The 15,046-nt window shown below is 45.6% G+C and overlaps 2 protein-coding genes and 1 long non-coding RNA gene across 6 annotated transcripts in view; 2 read left to right on the top strand and 1 right to left on the bottom strand.

Annotated features, from left to right (window-relative positions):
• Positions 1–703: 703 nt before the first annotated feature.
• On the bottom strand, positions 704–7,636 carry LOC135901161 (uncharacterized). The gene is made up of 3 exons (XM_065430823.1): positions 6,840–7,636; positions 5,960–6,133; positions 704–1,053 (listed from the first exon to the last, which is right to left on the bottom strand). The coding sequence occupies exons 1-3, from the start codon at positions 7,120–7,122 to the stop codon at positions 887–889; spliced, it is 624 nt and encodes a 207-aa protein (XP_065286895.1). The 5' UTR covers positions 7,123–7,636; the 3' UTR covers positions 704–886.
• Positions 1,083–5,500, top strand: LOC139059187 (uncharacterized). The gene is made up of 3 exons (XR_011513978.1): positions 1,083–5,143; positions 5,265–5,338; positions 5,476–5,500. It is a non-coding gene; the product is annotated as an uncharacterized lncRNA (long non-coding RNA).
• A 211-nt stretch (positions 7,637–7,847) lies between the features above and the next one.
• LOC135901160 (mothers against decapentaplegic homolog 3-like) overlaps positions 7,848–15,046 on the top strand; it is a 74,016-nt gene continuing 66,817 nt past the window's right edge. The window contains exons 1-2 of one of the 4 annotated variants that reach the window (XM_065430820.2): positions 7,848–8,484; positions 14,619–14,833. In XM_065430820.2, coding sequence (XP_065286892.1) covers positions 8,288–8,484; positions 14,619–14,833 — 412 coding nt within the window. In that variant the 5' untranslated portion in view covers positions 7,848–8,287. Of the gene's footprint in view, positions 8,485–8,958; positions 9,436–14,618; positions 14,834–15,046 lie in introns of those variants that run through there. The other 3 variants (XM_065430819.1, XM_065430821.2, XM_065430822.2) reach the window with 3 other exon arrangements.

A 15,046-nucleotide genomic window follows, 5' to 3' on the forward strand; every position in this document is an offset into this window, starting at 1 on the left:
TGCGGCGAGTGTCGGGGACGTAACTGAGTGAACAGCACAACAGTGAAAAATGAAAGAGCGAATGCAAAGCAACAGATGAAAGACGCGAGCTGTGAAGGGCGAACACCAATGAGAGCGACCCCTTCAGTGACAAGCGTGCAGAAAACTGTTTTCATGCGGGCCTGCCTGGCCCCTCGATGCGCACTCATATATGGTCTCAGCCAGACTGCTAGTTTCGCAATATCGTCTGCACGCGTCTCTCTCGCTCACGCTTGTTTGGTTTGGTCGCGTTTGCGCTTGTGTCGATTGTCATGGATTTGTAATCTGATTGTATGCACAATGCAAATTGTGTAGTTATTTCTGGAAGCCAAGCAGCACCAGCGATTACACTGGAATCTTCGACAAGCCATACATAAACGCCTGTGCGCTTGACCCACTGATCAGATTTTTGACAATCGCCGACTCTGCTACATGTCTCAAATTCTTCGCTTCACTATATCACAAAATGAAAACGCATATAGAGCTGCGCTCGAATTTCGCATTAGGGAGTACTGTAACAGTTGAACTTGTTTTGCATCTCATCTCAATTGAAATGCTGTTTCGCATACAGGAACAGGACCTGTGTCATCATACCCCAAAGCCAAATAACCAACTCGGTTTAAATGCACCATGCCTGATACCCACCTACCACAAATTATTGGAACACCCAGTGAAAAAGTACTGATAAGAAAAATTACAAAAAGCTTTTAATTTATGGAATCAGTACAATACAGTAACAACTAACAAAGTATTAAAAGATCAAGAAGTTTGCTATTTACAAGATGGAATACTTGCACAGCACTAACAATTCATATATATATGTACAAAAGTAAAAAAAATTAAACAGAGTTCATGGTCCAAGCAGCACTTAGGCATGAGGGGTGCTGAAACCCCCGTAGCCGAGAAGACTTGGGTGAGCTTCGGCAACACGCTTCTGGCAATGCCTGGCACTGCCGTAGAGGAGAAGGCCCCAGAGTAGAGTGATGGTGCTCAGAATAGCTGCAGGGTACAGTGCACCACTAGCCATGGAAAACACTGCAAAGATAACATGACATTTATTTTGATTCACAGATTGATCAATCAACAGAGTAACGTCTCGCAGCATCACAGATGATATGACAGGCAGTGTCAACATAATAAAGGCGGCCCTTGTCAGTGGATTGCTATAACCACTGCGGTGGGATCTGCCAGCAGCAAGCATGGGAAGAGGCTGAAATCCTATATTTAATACTTTGTGTGTACGCATGTGTTAGATTCATCAGAGCGTAAAGACAAAAGATCATGATGTAGCTTTAGCAGACAACTGGAAAGAGCACTGCTACAGTGCTCATAATGATATTGTATTCCTGCATGATAGGAGTGGATGTAACAAGAAACCATAGATACATATGGTCTGTTTCAATTCACACACCTAATTGAATGAAATTAGCACACGCATAAGGGCATTGATATGAAAAGGTTCTGATAACCTTGTTAGTCATCACACAGGAGATCTGTTTCCATTGTTCTTTTATGAGCGATGATAAGCGCACTGCAGCATGTCCTTGACATATAGAAGGGCTGCTGCAATGTGGGTTGAATTGTATTGACTTTGTGCAAGCGTGATCAGGAGTCTTTTTGAAGTTGTCAATCATAAGCTGGAGATTTCAGCTTGTTTTCACAAAGCTTCTCTTTTGTAACATCATTTATTTGTCAGGAGTATCGTGCCTGCCAATGAAGATGCTAGTGACCAGTGTGACAACGAGACGATTGCCATGGCAAAAGCCAATCATGGACAGAACTTTTGCAAGAAAAGTTGTGAATACAGGCCCTGTCTTGCAAACATGCGATGAAGATGAAGCAAAATACACTTCATGTAACGAATTACTACACTACCACAGCTACAACTTATAGTTACTGTGTTTAATCCCTTATAACAAAATGGAAATGACAGCCATCGAGTGAAATTGTGGGCTCCCAAGTGCATCACAGGAGTGACACTTCATGACAGTACTGCCTAATGACTTAGCAGATTTATTAACCACTTGCAAAAAAATATTGCGTGACAAGTTTCAGAAGAAGAAACTGCTCATTTCTTGCTTGATAAAAAAGAGCCCGAGACCATGCACAGAGTACTAATACCGTGACCTTCTTGCTCTAGTTGCCCGTTGCAAAGTGATGACAGGCAAGTTTTCATTATGCAAGCAGCTGATTACCTTTGCTTTATTAAAGCATGATATAACAGCATCTATTACAAAATGTAACAGTGCCACTATAGATTAGAATGTGTCATTGAGTCAGAAAACTCTGCTCATGCGGGCAGCATGCTGACACTAAGGGTTAGCTAAGCTACACGTTTTTCAGCTTTGTTCACAGTAACACTTGAACATGCTGCACACAGCGCAGCAGGGTGCCTTTTACTGCAACTGTCAGCAGTGCTTTAAAAAGCATTTAACATTCCATTTACAAATTAACAAATGCCTTAGATAGTTATGGCAGGTTTGGAGAGAAAGAACCATCGAGCCTTAGAACAGTCAACATGGCTGCGGCCACATTGACACGACCTGGCAGCAAAGGGAGGCCAATGAACACAACAGCTAAGCAGGTTTTCAAAAGCTGTTTTCTCGCACAACTACCAAACAAAGCTGTGATATGTTGAATGAAATATTCATCGCCTTTCTGCACCAAACAACGCATAGCATGGCTACTCAGAATAAAACAGGTGCACCATAAAGCATTGAACCAGGAACCTGCTGAGGCTCCTGCGGCTTTGATGACAAAACCAGCCTCATAAGAAATGCGATACAAAGACAAGATAAGCTGCATGCCTATGTCAATTGTTGCGCATGCTTGATGTGCTCAGATTAAGGCAGTCTGTGAACATGCTCAAATGCAGGATTGCTCATGCTCCTGAATTCATGGTGTGTTAATGCTTTGCTATGCTGGACATGAGGAGTTCTGGCTTTGGCAGGCAGCAAACACTCAGGCGTCGAAATAGATTGCCACAGGTGGTTCACAAACCTTCTCAAACTGAAAAATACTATATTAATTAGTCTTAGTGCATGTAAGCATTTAAAGATTTGGTGCCTTGTTACCAGGAACTGTGAGCTTAAAGGCTGAGCTTGAATGCAACATAAAGGTAAACAGAATGAGTTCAGTGACACAGTTTTGAAAAGGGATGCTTGGCCAAATTGGATCCCTATACACTGAGGGTAGCACGTGTCATGCCCCTTTATTCACCTATTTAAACAGCCCCTTACCAGGTTTGGCCATTGTGAACAGACATTTGCGGTGCATAGATCAAAGGTGACAATGTGCACTGAAAAATCAGCCAAAAATTCAAACAAAAGCCTGCATGCTCTTCTCCTTCAAGGAGCCACTCTGGGCACAAGCAAGCAGACGTGACAGGCACGGTGCTTTCATGTTGCATGCCACCTGCAGCACACCACTAGCCTGCAGAAGCGATGGCAACAACACAGGCATTCCTGCGATATCCAGAGCACACAAACAAACCCACTTTTGGAAATGCGTTGCTCAGTAGGAAAGGAGAGGAAAAGAACAGCTCGGTGACGAGAGGGGGAGGTGGGCCCTGGTCGAGGCAAAAGAGCCTCTGTGTTAGAAAGGTAGCTCGCCTCCTTGAACCACTGCTTCACAACATTGCATTGCTTTATCTCAGCAACTACTAAATGCTTTTTAGAAATTTCTGTAGTAGAACGCTACTTTGTAAAATGCTACTTTTCCCTTTACAACACCTAGTACATAACCACAACTTCCAATAAGGCCTGGTGAGAAACCCTTTAACCAAGATTTTGCTAAATGTCCGGGAAATGAAAGGCTACAAAGCACTGAATGGTTCAGTTTGAATCTTTCTGCCTGGTACTAATCAATAATAGCAATGACAGTTGGCGAGGGTGCCGGGAAAGGAAGCAAACAGGACATCTCTCCACCTTAAACTACATAAATGTCCTCGACATGATGGCATCACACTTGTAGTTTATTATCACTGATGCGTCGCCAACAAGTTACGTCACGTGAATAAGATTTGTTTGTCATCCCACGCTTACCCTCCTAAGACCTAATGGAATCCTTGTGCCATAACTTTATGATCGGTTCTTCTTCACAATTGGCCTCTTAAGAATGTGAAAAAATAATTGATGACGAGATTGCACAAGTGCACAGGCACACATCAGTGCCTCCACGTGTGTGGTGGAAGAGTCCATTTCTCCAGTTTGCTGCAATAAAAATACATTTTGTTTGCCTAAACACAAGAACAAAGGTATAACATCACATGGTGGTTTGTTGCTGCTGCCTTTCATCCTGGATGGCTGCATCATCACATGGCATTTGAAATGCAGCCCATATTTGTTTTTCTTTGTCCCTGATAATACAGTGGTACGTGTCACACATAGCGTACATTCTCTTGAAAAGCATTGGGAGCAAAATGTTTGAACACTTGATATATGCTGTCACCTGCACCTAGCTTAATGTTGCACTGAACTTTTAAAAATTTTATTTTCTCTGCTTTAATATTAAAATGGAGGAAAGCCAATGTCCACGAGCATATGGACACTGGCTACTAAGGCAGCAGCACAAAAAAAATATACGGACACAAGAAATGTCAAACTGATGTCACGAATACTGTTTTTGATGCAGCTTTTTTTTTTCCTTGCTCACCACACCAATATTTTGTGCTTATATATGTCTGTTCATAAGCAATAAAACTCGGTCGTTAGTAAGTGCTCATGGTGTCAGTTTTACAATTGTGTCCATGTTTTTCTTGCTCTGCTGCCTTAGTATGTCAAATCAACTAGCCCATCAACTAGTGCTCGTGGAACCTTGGTCTGAGGTGGTTAAGGAAAGTTTGACAACGGGTCAGTTGGTTCGATGCAACACAACAGCTCCTCTAATGCGTCACTGCTCATATAATGTTGCCACTTATGTTTTTTACCCCTAAAATAATCTGCCGATAGTTAATGCTATGTGTCATGCATTACACTGCTCCTTCCCTTTTTTCTTACACTTTGTTTGTAACCTTAGCACATAACTTTAACTGTCAGGCTTCTTTATTGCAGTAAGAAAATGTTCCTATGCTGCAGATCCCTGCAGTCATCAAGCGAGGCGACCTCGGTGGATACAATGGCAAACGGTTTGTTCTCCTCCTGCACCCATACGTTAGCGATGTCATAGTGCTCTTGTCTACAAGCTAAAGCTGGAGGCAGATGGTATGAACTGGCATTACAACTTGCGCCAAAAACTGAATCCTACAGATTCTCAACAAATCCCAGTGGCGCATCCTCTCTGACCTTGGTTTTTGGTACAAGTCATATGGCAGATCATACAGGTACTTCTTGACAGAACTTATTGGGCAATCTGTTGGATCTCCTTCTTGGCATGGCAAGTCAATTGCCAGATTGCACTTCAGGCTGTAGTGCATCTTCTACTTGACAATAAATTCAACTGGTTCCTACTTCATTCCAGTTTACCGTGACGCGAAGCCCTCTCGAGATTGTAGTCAGAGAATGCCTGGCTGAGTGAAACGTTCAGCAGCTCCCAGAGCAACCGGAGGAGCCCCGTGGCCATTCTGTGGGACCTCTAATGTGCTCTCAGAATGAAAAGAGAGCGCCTTCAAGTGCTTTGAGCTGGAACGTGGTGCCCTGAATGAACCTAGCAAATGTGTTCAGCATCAGCCGAATGTAAAGTGCACCGCCAAAGTGCTCGAAAGCTACCATTCGGACATGCCACTAAGTATGTACGAGAGACCTCAGCCCAAAGCTCCTTTTCCCAATAGATTCTGTGTGCTGGTGCGATGCTGTCAACATGGTAAGTGCTATCACAGGTTGCTGCAGTGCAGTGTTTTGTGAAGAAACAAAGTTCAGACTAATACATTTTGAGTGTGCATTTCTCCTTCCACAGGTATGGCAAGTTTTGAGCTTGAAATTTGATGAACAGTATGCATTTTTACCTTCATGCCTAGTGATGACAAAGGCCCAGTATGCTGTGGATGAAACCAGGCTGCCAGCAGACACAATGACACCAAGAACTTTCAGTCCTCCGAGTGTGTGCACATCGTGCCACATGTCAAGCCTCTTTGCGAGGTGCAGAATCTGAAGGTGAAGGACACCTCCTGCAAAGATTGCTGAAGCACAACGTGGTCACAATAAAGTTACACAAGTGAATGTTGCCTGAAATTAATTGTAGTATTTCGGTATTTGGCTAAGAGCTTTGATATGACACTGTTGCATGGTCACATGGTAAGCACACAGAGTTCACGCCCCCACCACCCACATTCATTAAAATCTACGACCAGTTTGACAGACTCATCAGGCACGAATACGCACAACAGAAATATTTTCTACGCAGTTACGGGCAGACCGCCCTATTGTGTGTAACCGATTGTGCTAATTCACTATCACGTTCGGCAGGAACAAGATAACACATGCGACTACGCAAGCGGATAACCATAGCCTCCTCCATATTTTTTTTTTTTTTAATATGGTGGAGGCAACGGAATAAGGGGCGGGATAAAATGTGGTGAAACATCAAAATGTTTCTGTATTCAATGCGATTAGCACGTACGTGTTGCTTAGACATTTACTGACATATGAAGCAGACTGTGAATACTCCGGAAGACGTTTGACATGCATGTTTAGAAGGCGGCATCAAAACTGCAACATCTCCATAATCACAAAACTCGCAACATGACCATTCGGCAACACATCATAAACATGACAGAAGCACGGGAACTTCCTTTAGACAATCTGGCGAGACAAGCAAGAAACAAGAATGAACAAAATAAAAATATAGTGCAATCATAAACGGCCCCATACTCCGGGGTCACTCACCCGATGCCAAGGCCCATATCGCCGCATGGTAGTGCTTGTAGAAAAAGAAACACACGCCAAAAATCCCAACACCAGCAAGAGTCCCCGCAGCGGACAAAATCAGCAAGCCAAAGAAGAAAACACCTGGCTTGGGCGGAGGCATGTTTACGGTCACATTCCCTTCGAACGCCGAGCTTATCGACAGGCCAGTAGTTGTCCCTTTCTCCGAAAGGGGCTGCAGGGGAATGAAGTCACTCGCTTGGATCACAGGTGCCGCAGGAACCGCTTCCTCCGATGGATACATTTCGCCGTAATGCGTCGAAGACGCGGTTGACACCACAATGAACCATTCATGATGCAAACGTTCTGCTTATCGTAACATAAAAGAAAAGAATTAGACTCGTTGAGACAGGCGACGCACGCTGATGAAGTTATCGCTTGCGCGCGCTATCTCAACAGGTACACGCCTCCAAAAAGTACGCTCTGCCGTGAGCTGTGCTAGCCTTGATGTGGAATTTGTAGTAGTACAAAAAAAAAAAAACAGTTCGTCGGACAAGTTAAATTGCTGACTCGGAATAAAACAAGGATTAACTAGTATTTCGCATAAGCTTCGACCTGTCACTGTTGTTTTGTTATTTAAAGACACGCGCACGCCTCGTGTCATGGCATCAAAAACAAAAGCACGAGTTTGCGAACACTTGAACAATCTTCCTTTGCACGGCCACGAGCCCGACCTCGGCACCGACTTTGTCCTTTACATCACTCAAGTTCAACCAACCAATGAACCAACCCACTTCGCAACCAGCTGGCTGCAGCCATGCTGGTTTAATTCAAATCATGGAGGATTCAAATGCTACGCCGCCACACACACACATCCTTCACCTATGATTCATATTGACTAAAATAGCCAGTTGTCTATATATTTGAGGAAAATAAAAAAAACATATAATGCACGTGATAAGTTTGGCTTGCGAAATTATTTTCTTATAAATGTTCTGTAAGGTGGCGACATCTTCCTCTTCTACTCTGTTATCATTACGCGAGGCAAGCGTCGGTCTATCAAGAGGTGTCTGCGTATGTGTTTTCATTGCATCTTCGTTTGTGGTGAGTGAATTGGTCGCGCGTTCGCATTAGAGCGATTTTGTCGCCTCAGGCAGCTGAAGTCGCCGTGTCTGCAACGTCAACACAACCTGAAATCCTTCGAGCGCCGTAGAATGCAGCGAACTCTCCGGGACATGCGAAACTGCTCACTGTAAGCTCGCGCTTCACGTGCGCTGCGCAGAAGAGGTATTCTGTGATCTACAGTGTGGCTATGCTCGGCAGTTCACTGTGATCGGAGCCGCCTAAACTGCCCGTCTAAGCCGCTGCCGCATGCCCTGTGCAAGCGTTTGAACTGTTGCAACGGTGTCTACCTTTAAGTTATGCGTCTCCGTTGAAGAAATAGCTGTGCAGTCTCGAAGCCCTTCAAAATGATATCGATTTTACCCTTCACACCCCCGGTTGTTAAGCGGTTGTTAGGCTGGAAGAAAGGTGAAGGAGAAGACAAATGGAGCGAGAAAGCCGTCAAAAGTTTGGTGAAGAAGCTGAAGAAATCTGGAGGAATGGACGAACTTGAGAAGGCGATTTCGACTCAAGATGCTCACACTGCATGCATCACGATTCCCAGGTTGGTATTACAGCGGACTGTGTTGTTATTATCTGTCATTTTGTGTGTTCTTATACTCTAATTGTTTTTGGCAGCAGTTTTTCAGTTACTTCACGATGCACCTTTGTGTTGGTGACACGATGAATTGCTGGCACCTGCAGTTTTGTCCTTAAATGAGGACGAAAACAACAAAAACACGCATATTATGCGGAAAGTGATCTTTTGGCACGGTGTACGGAAGGCTTCGTAATGCGAGAACGCAGCACCCAGAGTAAAGATGGAAGACCGCTGCTTTTCTCAAGTCGCCTCTCTCTTATCAGTGGAGGGTTTGATAAAACCTGTGGTCCGAAGCGCGATCGCTTCGCTTGCGGTGCGAAGGGAACCGCACAGGGGACATGCCGCTAGGACGCCCTAGTCTTGTGGCGCTGCCAGCTATTGCGTTCCGCCATCTCTTAACCGAAGAGATCTAGGGGACTGGCCTTATCTACCCGCGCGACACAGATAGTCGATCTCGACAACCGAAACATGTTTTCACCACTGTTGGTGCGTAGCGACTTACTGGGCGCGCAATGTTAAGCCACTGCGTTTACAAACTTCACGACGTCGTAGGGCGCCTGTTCCATTTTCAGTCATTATTTACTTCCTTTCCACCAGACCGTAATTGCTGGATAATCGTCGCGTGCCTTCGTTCGACCTCATTCTGGCCCGTCGTTAATCGAGGAATTTGGTCGGGTCGGTTCGGCAGTTTCCGCCGCCACCGTGATTGCTGCTATGAACGCATCGCGAACCTCTCCTCCTCGTCTCTGCTTTTGGGCCGAGGGCGAGAGAGCAGCACATGCCGCCTGCGGGCTGCTTTGTGTTGCAGTCAAGCCTAACTCGCGAATGCTTTCTTGAGCGTGCGCCGGACAGTTTACCCGGGTGTCGTCGCCGTGAAAACGGGCTCGGAAAGATTCGTCGTCGTTGCCGAGTTCGGTGCGTGAGTGCATATTCGAGTGTCGCGTCGGGTGACCAAGGCTTCGCGCGACATTTTCGCCTTTGTTGTTGCGGCTGACACGATTGGTGGGCTGCCGAATTTTCGGCCGAAGCGGCGCGCTGGTCGGTCGCTGGCGTTGGTAGGCCTTTGCGGTAAGCCTTTGCTCTCTCCCACCGGGTTTTCGCTCAGCACAGCGTGCAGACGAGCTGCGCTTGCATGTTCGCTCGCGGTCCACTCAGACCCGCTCGTCGTCGAAGGGTTGAAGAAAGTGTCGCAAACTCGCCGGATGGTGTGTCGTGTTTTGAGCTTGGTGCAAAGCTAACCGGGAAGCAGCCGTTTTCCTCGTACTACGGATTTGACGCCGGCGGTGTCCCGTGCGACTAAATTTTCGTGCGAATCGAAATCAACAAGTGACTCCCCGAGTGTTAGAGGTAGGGGCGGTGAGCCTCACTAATCTCCTTGTCAGTCGCCTGCATGCTCAACTACTCGTCTCGCAACGATCAGCGGTGTACCCGTGCCTGTGTGCCCTTGCATGTGGTGTTGGGGCGGGCCGAACGGTGCTGAGCCGCTCCGGCAGTCGCACTACCCGCGCGGCGCTCTCTCGTTCGGAGGTGCCTCGCCTGCAACCGTGTGGTTCATGCCGGTGGCGACAGCCCGTTTCTCCTGATGATCGGGTGCCGTGGCTCAGCCCGAAAATAGGGCGAGCATGTGCACGTTCCTACCGCCGATTTGGTGACAGCTACGCTCATTGTTTCGCCGTTTTCGAATGTCAGGGCGTCTGAAGCGGCATCGACGTTAGGCCTAACGCGATCGCTCGGCTGCTGAGCCGAGAAAGAAAGGGTGCATTGCTCCCTCCCCCGCTGTCTGCCGAACGTCTCCTGTGGACGTCGGGTCTTGAGCGGGCTTTCCCACGCGTGAAGAGATGGTCGTTTTCGTCTTTTGCCTTCTCTTCTTATTCTTTTCGCGCACTATTTCTGTTTGTAGCGAGCTCTAGGGTTTATTTTTTTTTTCTTGACGCTTGTCGCTACGGCGATGTGGCCTCACCGCATATTTGTTCGGCATGCGAGTCGTACAGTCGCTTTCATACTCGAGAATGCAACATAAACAAATTAAATGTAATAAAGCGCTAGAAAAGTGGCGCGATGGCCGGTAACGTGCGGTGTGGCTGAGCCCTTCCGCTGGCGACTGAAGTCGGCGAGGTCATAGCACCGTGGGTCAAAAGCATGCTTGTCTGCACGGTGCATTGTGGTGCCCTTTTCCAATAGAAAGGCGGGGAGCACAAAATAGACATGATTGCGCCGAGTTCTACTGACATGCGCTTTGGCATCGTGCCTCGTCTGTCACACGTAGCAACAGCGCGCGTATGTTGAGGCAAAGTAGACGCAGCGCGATAATAGCCGCCACGTGCAACCGACACACGCAGTAGCCGCTTGTCTTTTTGTTGCCTGTTGTCGGCACTGCCGTGCGGTATTTTGCACAGTGAGCGAGGTCTACACAATGCCAGGTCTGTGTCGGACGTGCCCTTCTATCGTTATCGCGCATGTCTTGAACCGCTAGTGCGCAAACAAGAGAGGATGTCACCGTGGAAAAGAGGGTCGGAAATGTCCATGAGCAGCGGGGATCGTTCTGCTCAGTTAGCTTTCTTATGAGGCTCCAGTCAGCAGCACTTAAGAACCTCAATGTAAACCTATGCAAAAGTGAAACTTTTTTTTTTGTTCTTTGCAAAAAGTAAACTAAAAAATCTACCTCTTTTTGCTTGTCCATTACTTTGCAGGAGCATAAAGTCGCTTGAACCTATTTGTATTTGCATGCAATGTTTTCATTTTAATTTATTTTGAGTTCCTGGCAAGCTTTCAGAAACGAATTTAAGAACAAGAGCTGGAGACTGGCCAAAGTCAAACATTGTACATTGCGTAGCAGCTGCTGTCACTAACTGAACAGTTGGAACAGTATTCACATTGTCTAAACTTTTCTGTGTAATGAATGCAGCATCTGTTAGAACACATATGTATTAATTTTTAATGTGACTTGTTAATGTATTTTGTCTAGGGAAACAGTTACCTCCTAGTAATTCTAGACCTGTCATTATAGTTTCGTCAGGCGGCATATTCTGTGTGCAACAATATTTAATAAATGCAGTCCTAGGTAGGTGATTGTCATAGTGTTCAAAATGAATGACTAGGCAACATGTTGTGTGTTGCCAAAGGACTGCATAAAAAGTGTGAGGCATGGAGTAAGAACATGTGAGCGGGCACTCGCAGCAGATAGTCGTGGGTTCGATTTGCAGCTGCCGTGGACACATTTTGATGAGGGTGAAAAGTAAAAGTGCTTATCTGCTGTGTTTTGGTTGTGCTTTAATATTCAGATCCTTCCACAGCAGTGTCCATCATTGCTTGTGGGCTGCCTTGGAATGTTAAGCTCCGTAATGTAACTTTTGTGAATCATGTTGATGTTTTGTGACTTGCAGTTTTAAATCAGTACAGCTTTCTGTTTGTGCTTATGAGAAAACTGTTCAGTGCTAATGCTTTATGTTTGTATGGCATGCTTTACGTATATGTGTAAAGTTGCCATGTCTGCACAGCGGCTTAATGGCCAGTGAAAACATATTTTTCAAAGTTCTAGGTTTGCAAATGGTGTTGCAGGTGGCATATTCTGTGTGCAACAATATTTAATAAATGCAGTCCTAGATAGGTGATTGTCGTAGTGTTGTAAATGAATGACTAGGCAACATGTTGTGTGTTGCCAAAGGACTGCACAAAAAGTCTGAGGCATGGAGTAAGAACACGTGAGCGGGCACTCGCACACATGTTGGAGGAGAAACTTTCATTCAGTGTTAGTGGGCATTCTTGTAACATTGGATAAAGGAGTGCGTGGAGCAAAGGCATGGAGTTGGGGAAGGCTTGTGTGTCATCAGGTGACTGTGAACATCACTGCAAACTATGACTGAGGTTTCTTACTACTCAACCAGTTCTAAGAAGCTCTTCATAAATGCTTTGACTTGGCTGTGCAGAATGTTTTGGGTAAGCAAGTGAAGTAATGCACCAGCAAGTAAAACAGGCAAAAGTAAACATCCACTAAAGGTTCCCTCTAGGCAAGATTCATTCCTTCACAGGGTGTTGTCATGAGACCAAACTGAAAGGTCCGCAATGCCACATTGACAGTTTTTTTGTCTTTGACGTCACTTCAATCTTTAATAAGATGTTGCAGGGGCAGCTTGCAGTCTTTAGTCATACTCATTAGCCAAAGCTAGGGAGGCCCATAATGTTTGTAGAGTACCTGTTGTAAAGTGAACTCATGTTTCTTAGTTCTTTGTAGAACTGCGGGGAGCACGGAAGACTGAGGACAAAATTTAGCATTACCAACTTGCCGAGCTTTTGGTTCTGTCACAATTCTCAGTTACATTTATGCGTTGTATCTGTGGCCAGAATGCCTTGGGGAAAATCAAGAGAAACCATGCAGTCACTGTTGAAAAGGTACCGAAGTGAACCTTGCTCCAATTTTTGTGCAAGCAGCACACACAGTCTGTGGTTCCAGTTGTCCAATAGTGCTATGTAGCCTCACACATTGTGCCACATTTAGACAAAATTTTAGTACACATGCAGCTTGCCCTGGGACTTCACTTTTGATCTTTCTTCAGATATGAAAATTCTCAAATGGTCTTGTATTGTACAGCTAAAGTGTAGTTTACAGAGTTTGTGGCTGTCTTTGAAATGTGTGAATACCAAAATGTAAACTTTGAGAACTAATTTTATGGAGTGCTTAAATATTCTTGGATTTGCGGTTTTTGGCTAATCTGAACAGATTTTATTTAGGTATCTAGGTGACCAAAAAGTTAATGCAGTGCAGAAGTCAAGCCAGTCCATTTCCGTAGTGGTTTTATGGCAGTTGGCAACACTTGTTTCAGGCAGTTTACATGGGTTATTAAAATAAGTTTGCTTATTGTAGTAGACCATGCTTTTTTTTTTTTAAGCTGTCAAAACTTGACATAGCTTTAGTCCTTGGAAATGCTTTGTCATGGGCTCAGAAGTCCTTTCAGACCCAAGACTGTTAGCTATTGTTGTTTTGCATGTTTTGCCACCGTGCTCCTCTACGGCTGGATGCTGCCCCCCTTTTTGTCGTGTACAGCTATGAAAAAAAAGTTGCAAAATACTGATTGGCATTTTACAACTTTTTCTTTGTTATAATATTGTTACCTGTGAATGTAAAGGAGGTGCAGTGTCTGAAGGCTTTGTGAGAGCACGCACATGTTTCGTCATTTTTTAAAAGATAAATGATGCAAAATTTTTCAATTGCAATGCTACGTGTTGTGTGTGTTGCCTTGTGAGGTTGTTATGCACAGGGTGAGAAACCTTTTGGAGGAGAAACTTTAATTTCAGTGTTAGTGGGCGTTCTTGTAACATTGGATAAACGAGTGCTTGGAGCTAAGGCATGGAGTTGGGGAAGGCTTATGTGTCATCAGGTGACTGTGAAATGCGAGTGGGCACTTGGTCATGTGGTAGCAGTGGTGGCTTGGCAGTTTTAACTGATTCACTCCCCTAGTGGCACCATACCCTGAGTGGGCATTACGTTCCTGTATACTGTGCCATTCCATCGTGCTGCTGCCAGCACCACAATTTTATTTGCCTGTCAAACTTGCATCTTTTTCGTGAAGTTACTGGCTGATAATAGGGTCTATAGTGATGATTGATTCAATTTGGAACCTGTTCTAGTTTATATTAAAACAAATAAGTGGACTTGGATGGCTTATGTAATGCAGAGGATAGTTACAGGGTGTGCCAAGGGAAGGGCAGTGTAGTTCAGGGTGGATAAGTTGGCAGTGATGAAATTGGAAAAATTTGTGTAGCTGGTGAAGGATGGAGTTGTAACTGGAGACAAGTAAGAGCTGATGGGCAGATCGGGGACCCAAAGTAATCGTTCAGTTGGACACTCAGCCCTGGAGGATGGAAAGGTAGAAAAAACGAGGTCACTGGGAGAGGCCTTCATTCTGCTGCGGTCTTAAGGGCTGGTGGTACCAGTAGCATTGATGACAGATGGCCTACAGCAGCCCTGACAGACGCAGTAATTGGGAGAGGTGAGCAAGTGCCTCCTCCTGAAGGTTTCTTGCCGTGTGGCCTGTTGGTGTCTGTGCACTGTCGTTGCTGCTGTCCTTGTTGTGCGCCACTGATGTCCTAAGGGTGATCAGTGGGGGGGTGGCCGTGGGCAGGTCGCTGGACGGCCGGCTGCAGGTGTCTCATCGCAAGGGGCTGCCGCACGTCATCTACTGCCGCCTGTGGCGCTGGCCCGACCTGCAGAGCCACCACGAGCTGCGCGCCACCGATCACTGTCAGTATGCCTTCCACCTCAAGAAGGACGAAGTCTGCGTCAACCCATACCACTACCAGCGAGTAGAGACACCCGGTGGGTGACCCTTTCTGACCCTCTCCCGATGGCACTTGCGAGTTGATGCGTAAGTCAGTGGCTGACATGTGCATCGTTTAATGAGCAGTGAGTTCATGCGTGAAATAAGTTCAGAGTAGCACAGATTGATGCAAGGCTTTGTAGTTTGACGTTTGTGTGTCAATAAAAAACAATCAAACAAATCGGGAAATGAAATTTCAAAACAGAACACTA

Source organism: Dermacentor albipictus, chromosome 4, assembly GCF_038994185.2.
Source record: "Dermacentor albipictus isolate Rhodes 1998 colony chromosome 4, USDA_Dalb.pri_finalv2, whole genome shotgun sequence".
NCBI classification, from domain to species: domain Eukaryota; kingdom Metazoa; phylum Arthropoda; class Arachnida; order Ixodida; family Ixodidae; genus Dermacentor; species Dermacentor albipictus.

Excerpts from the sequence above, each read along its gene's own strand:
- LOC135901161 (XM_065430823.1), bottom strand. The coding sequence starts at position 7,122 with ATGTATCCATCGGAGGAAGCGGTTCCTGCGGCACCTGTGATCCAAGCG. Across the intron at positions 6,134-6,839 it reads GATATGGGCCTTGGCATCGG|CAATCTTTGCAGGAGGTGTC; the intron begins GTGAGTGACCCC and ends GTTGTGCTTCAG. Across the intron at positions 1,054-5,959 it reads TGTCATCACTAGGCATGAAG|TGTTTTCCATGGCTAGTGGT; the intron begins GTAAAAATGCAT and ends TTATCTTTGCAG.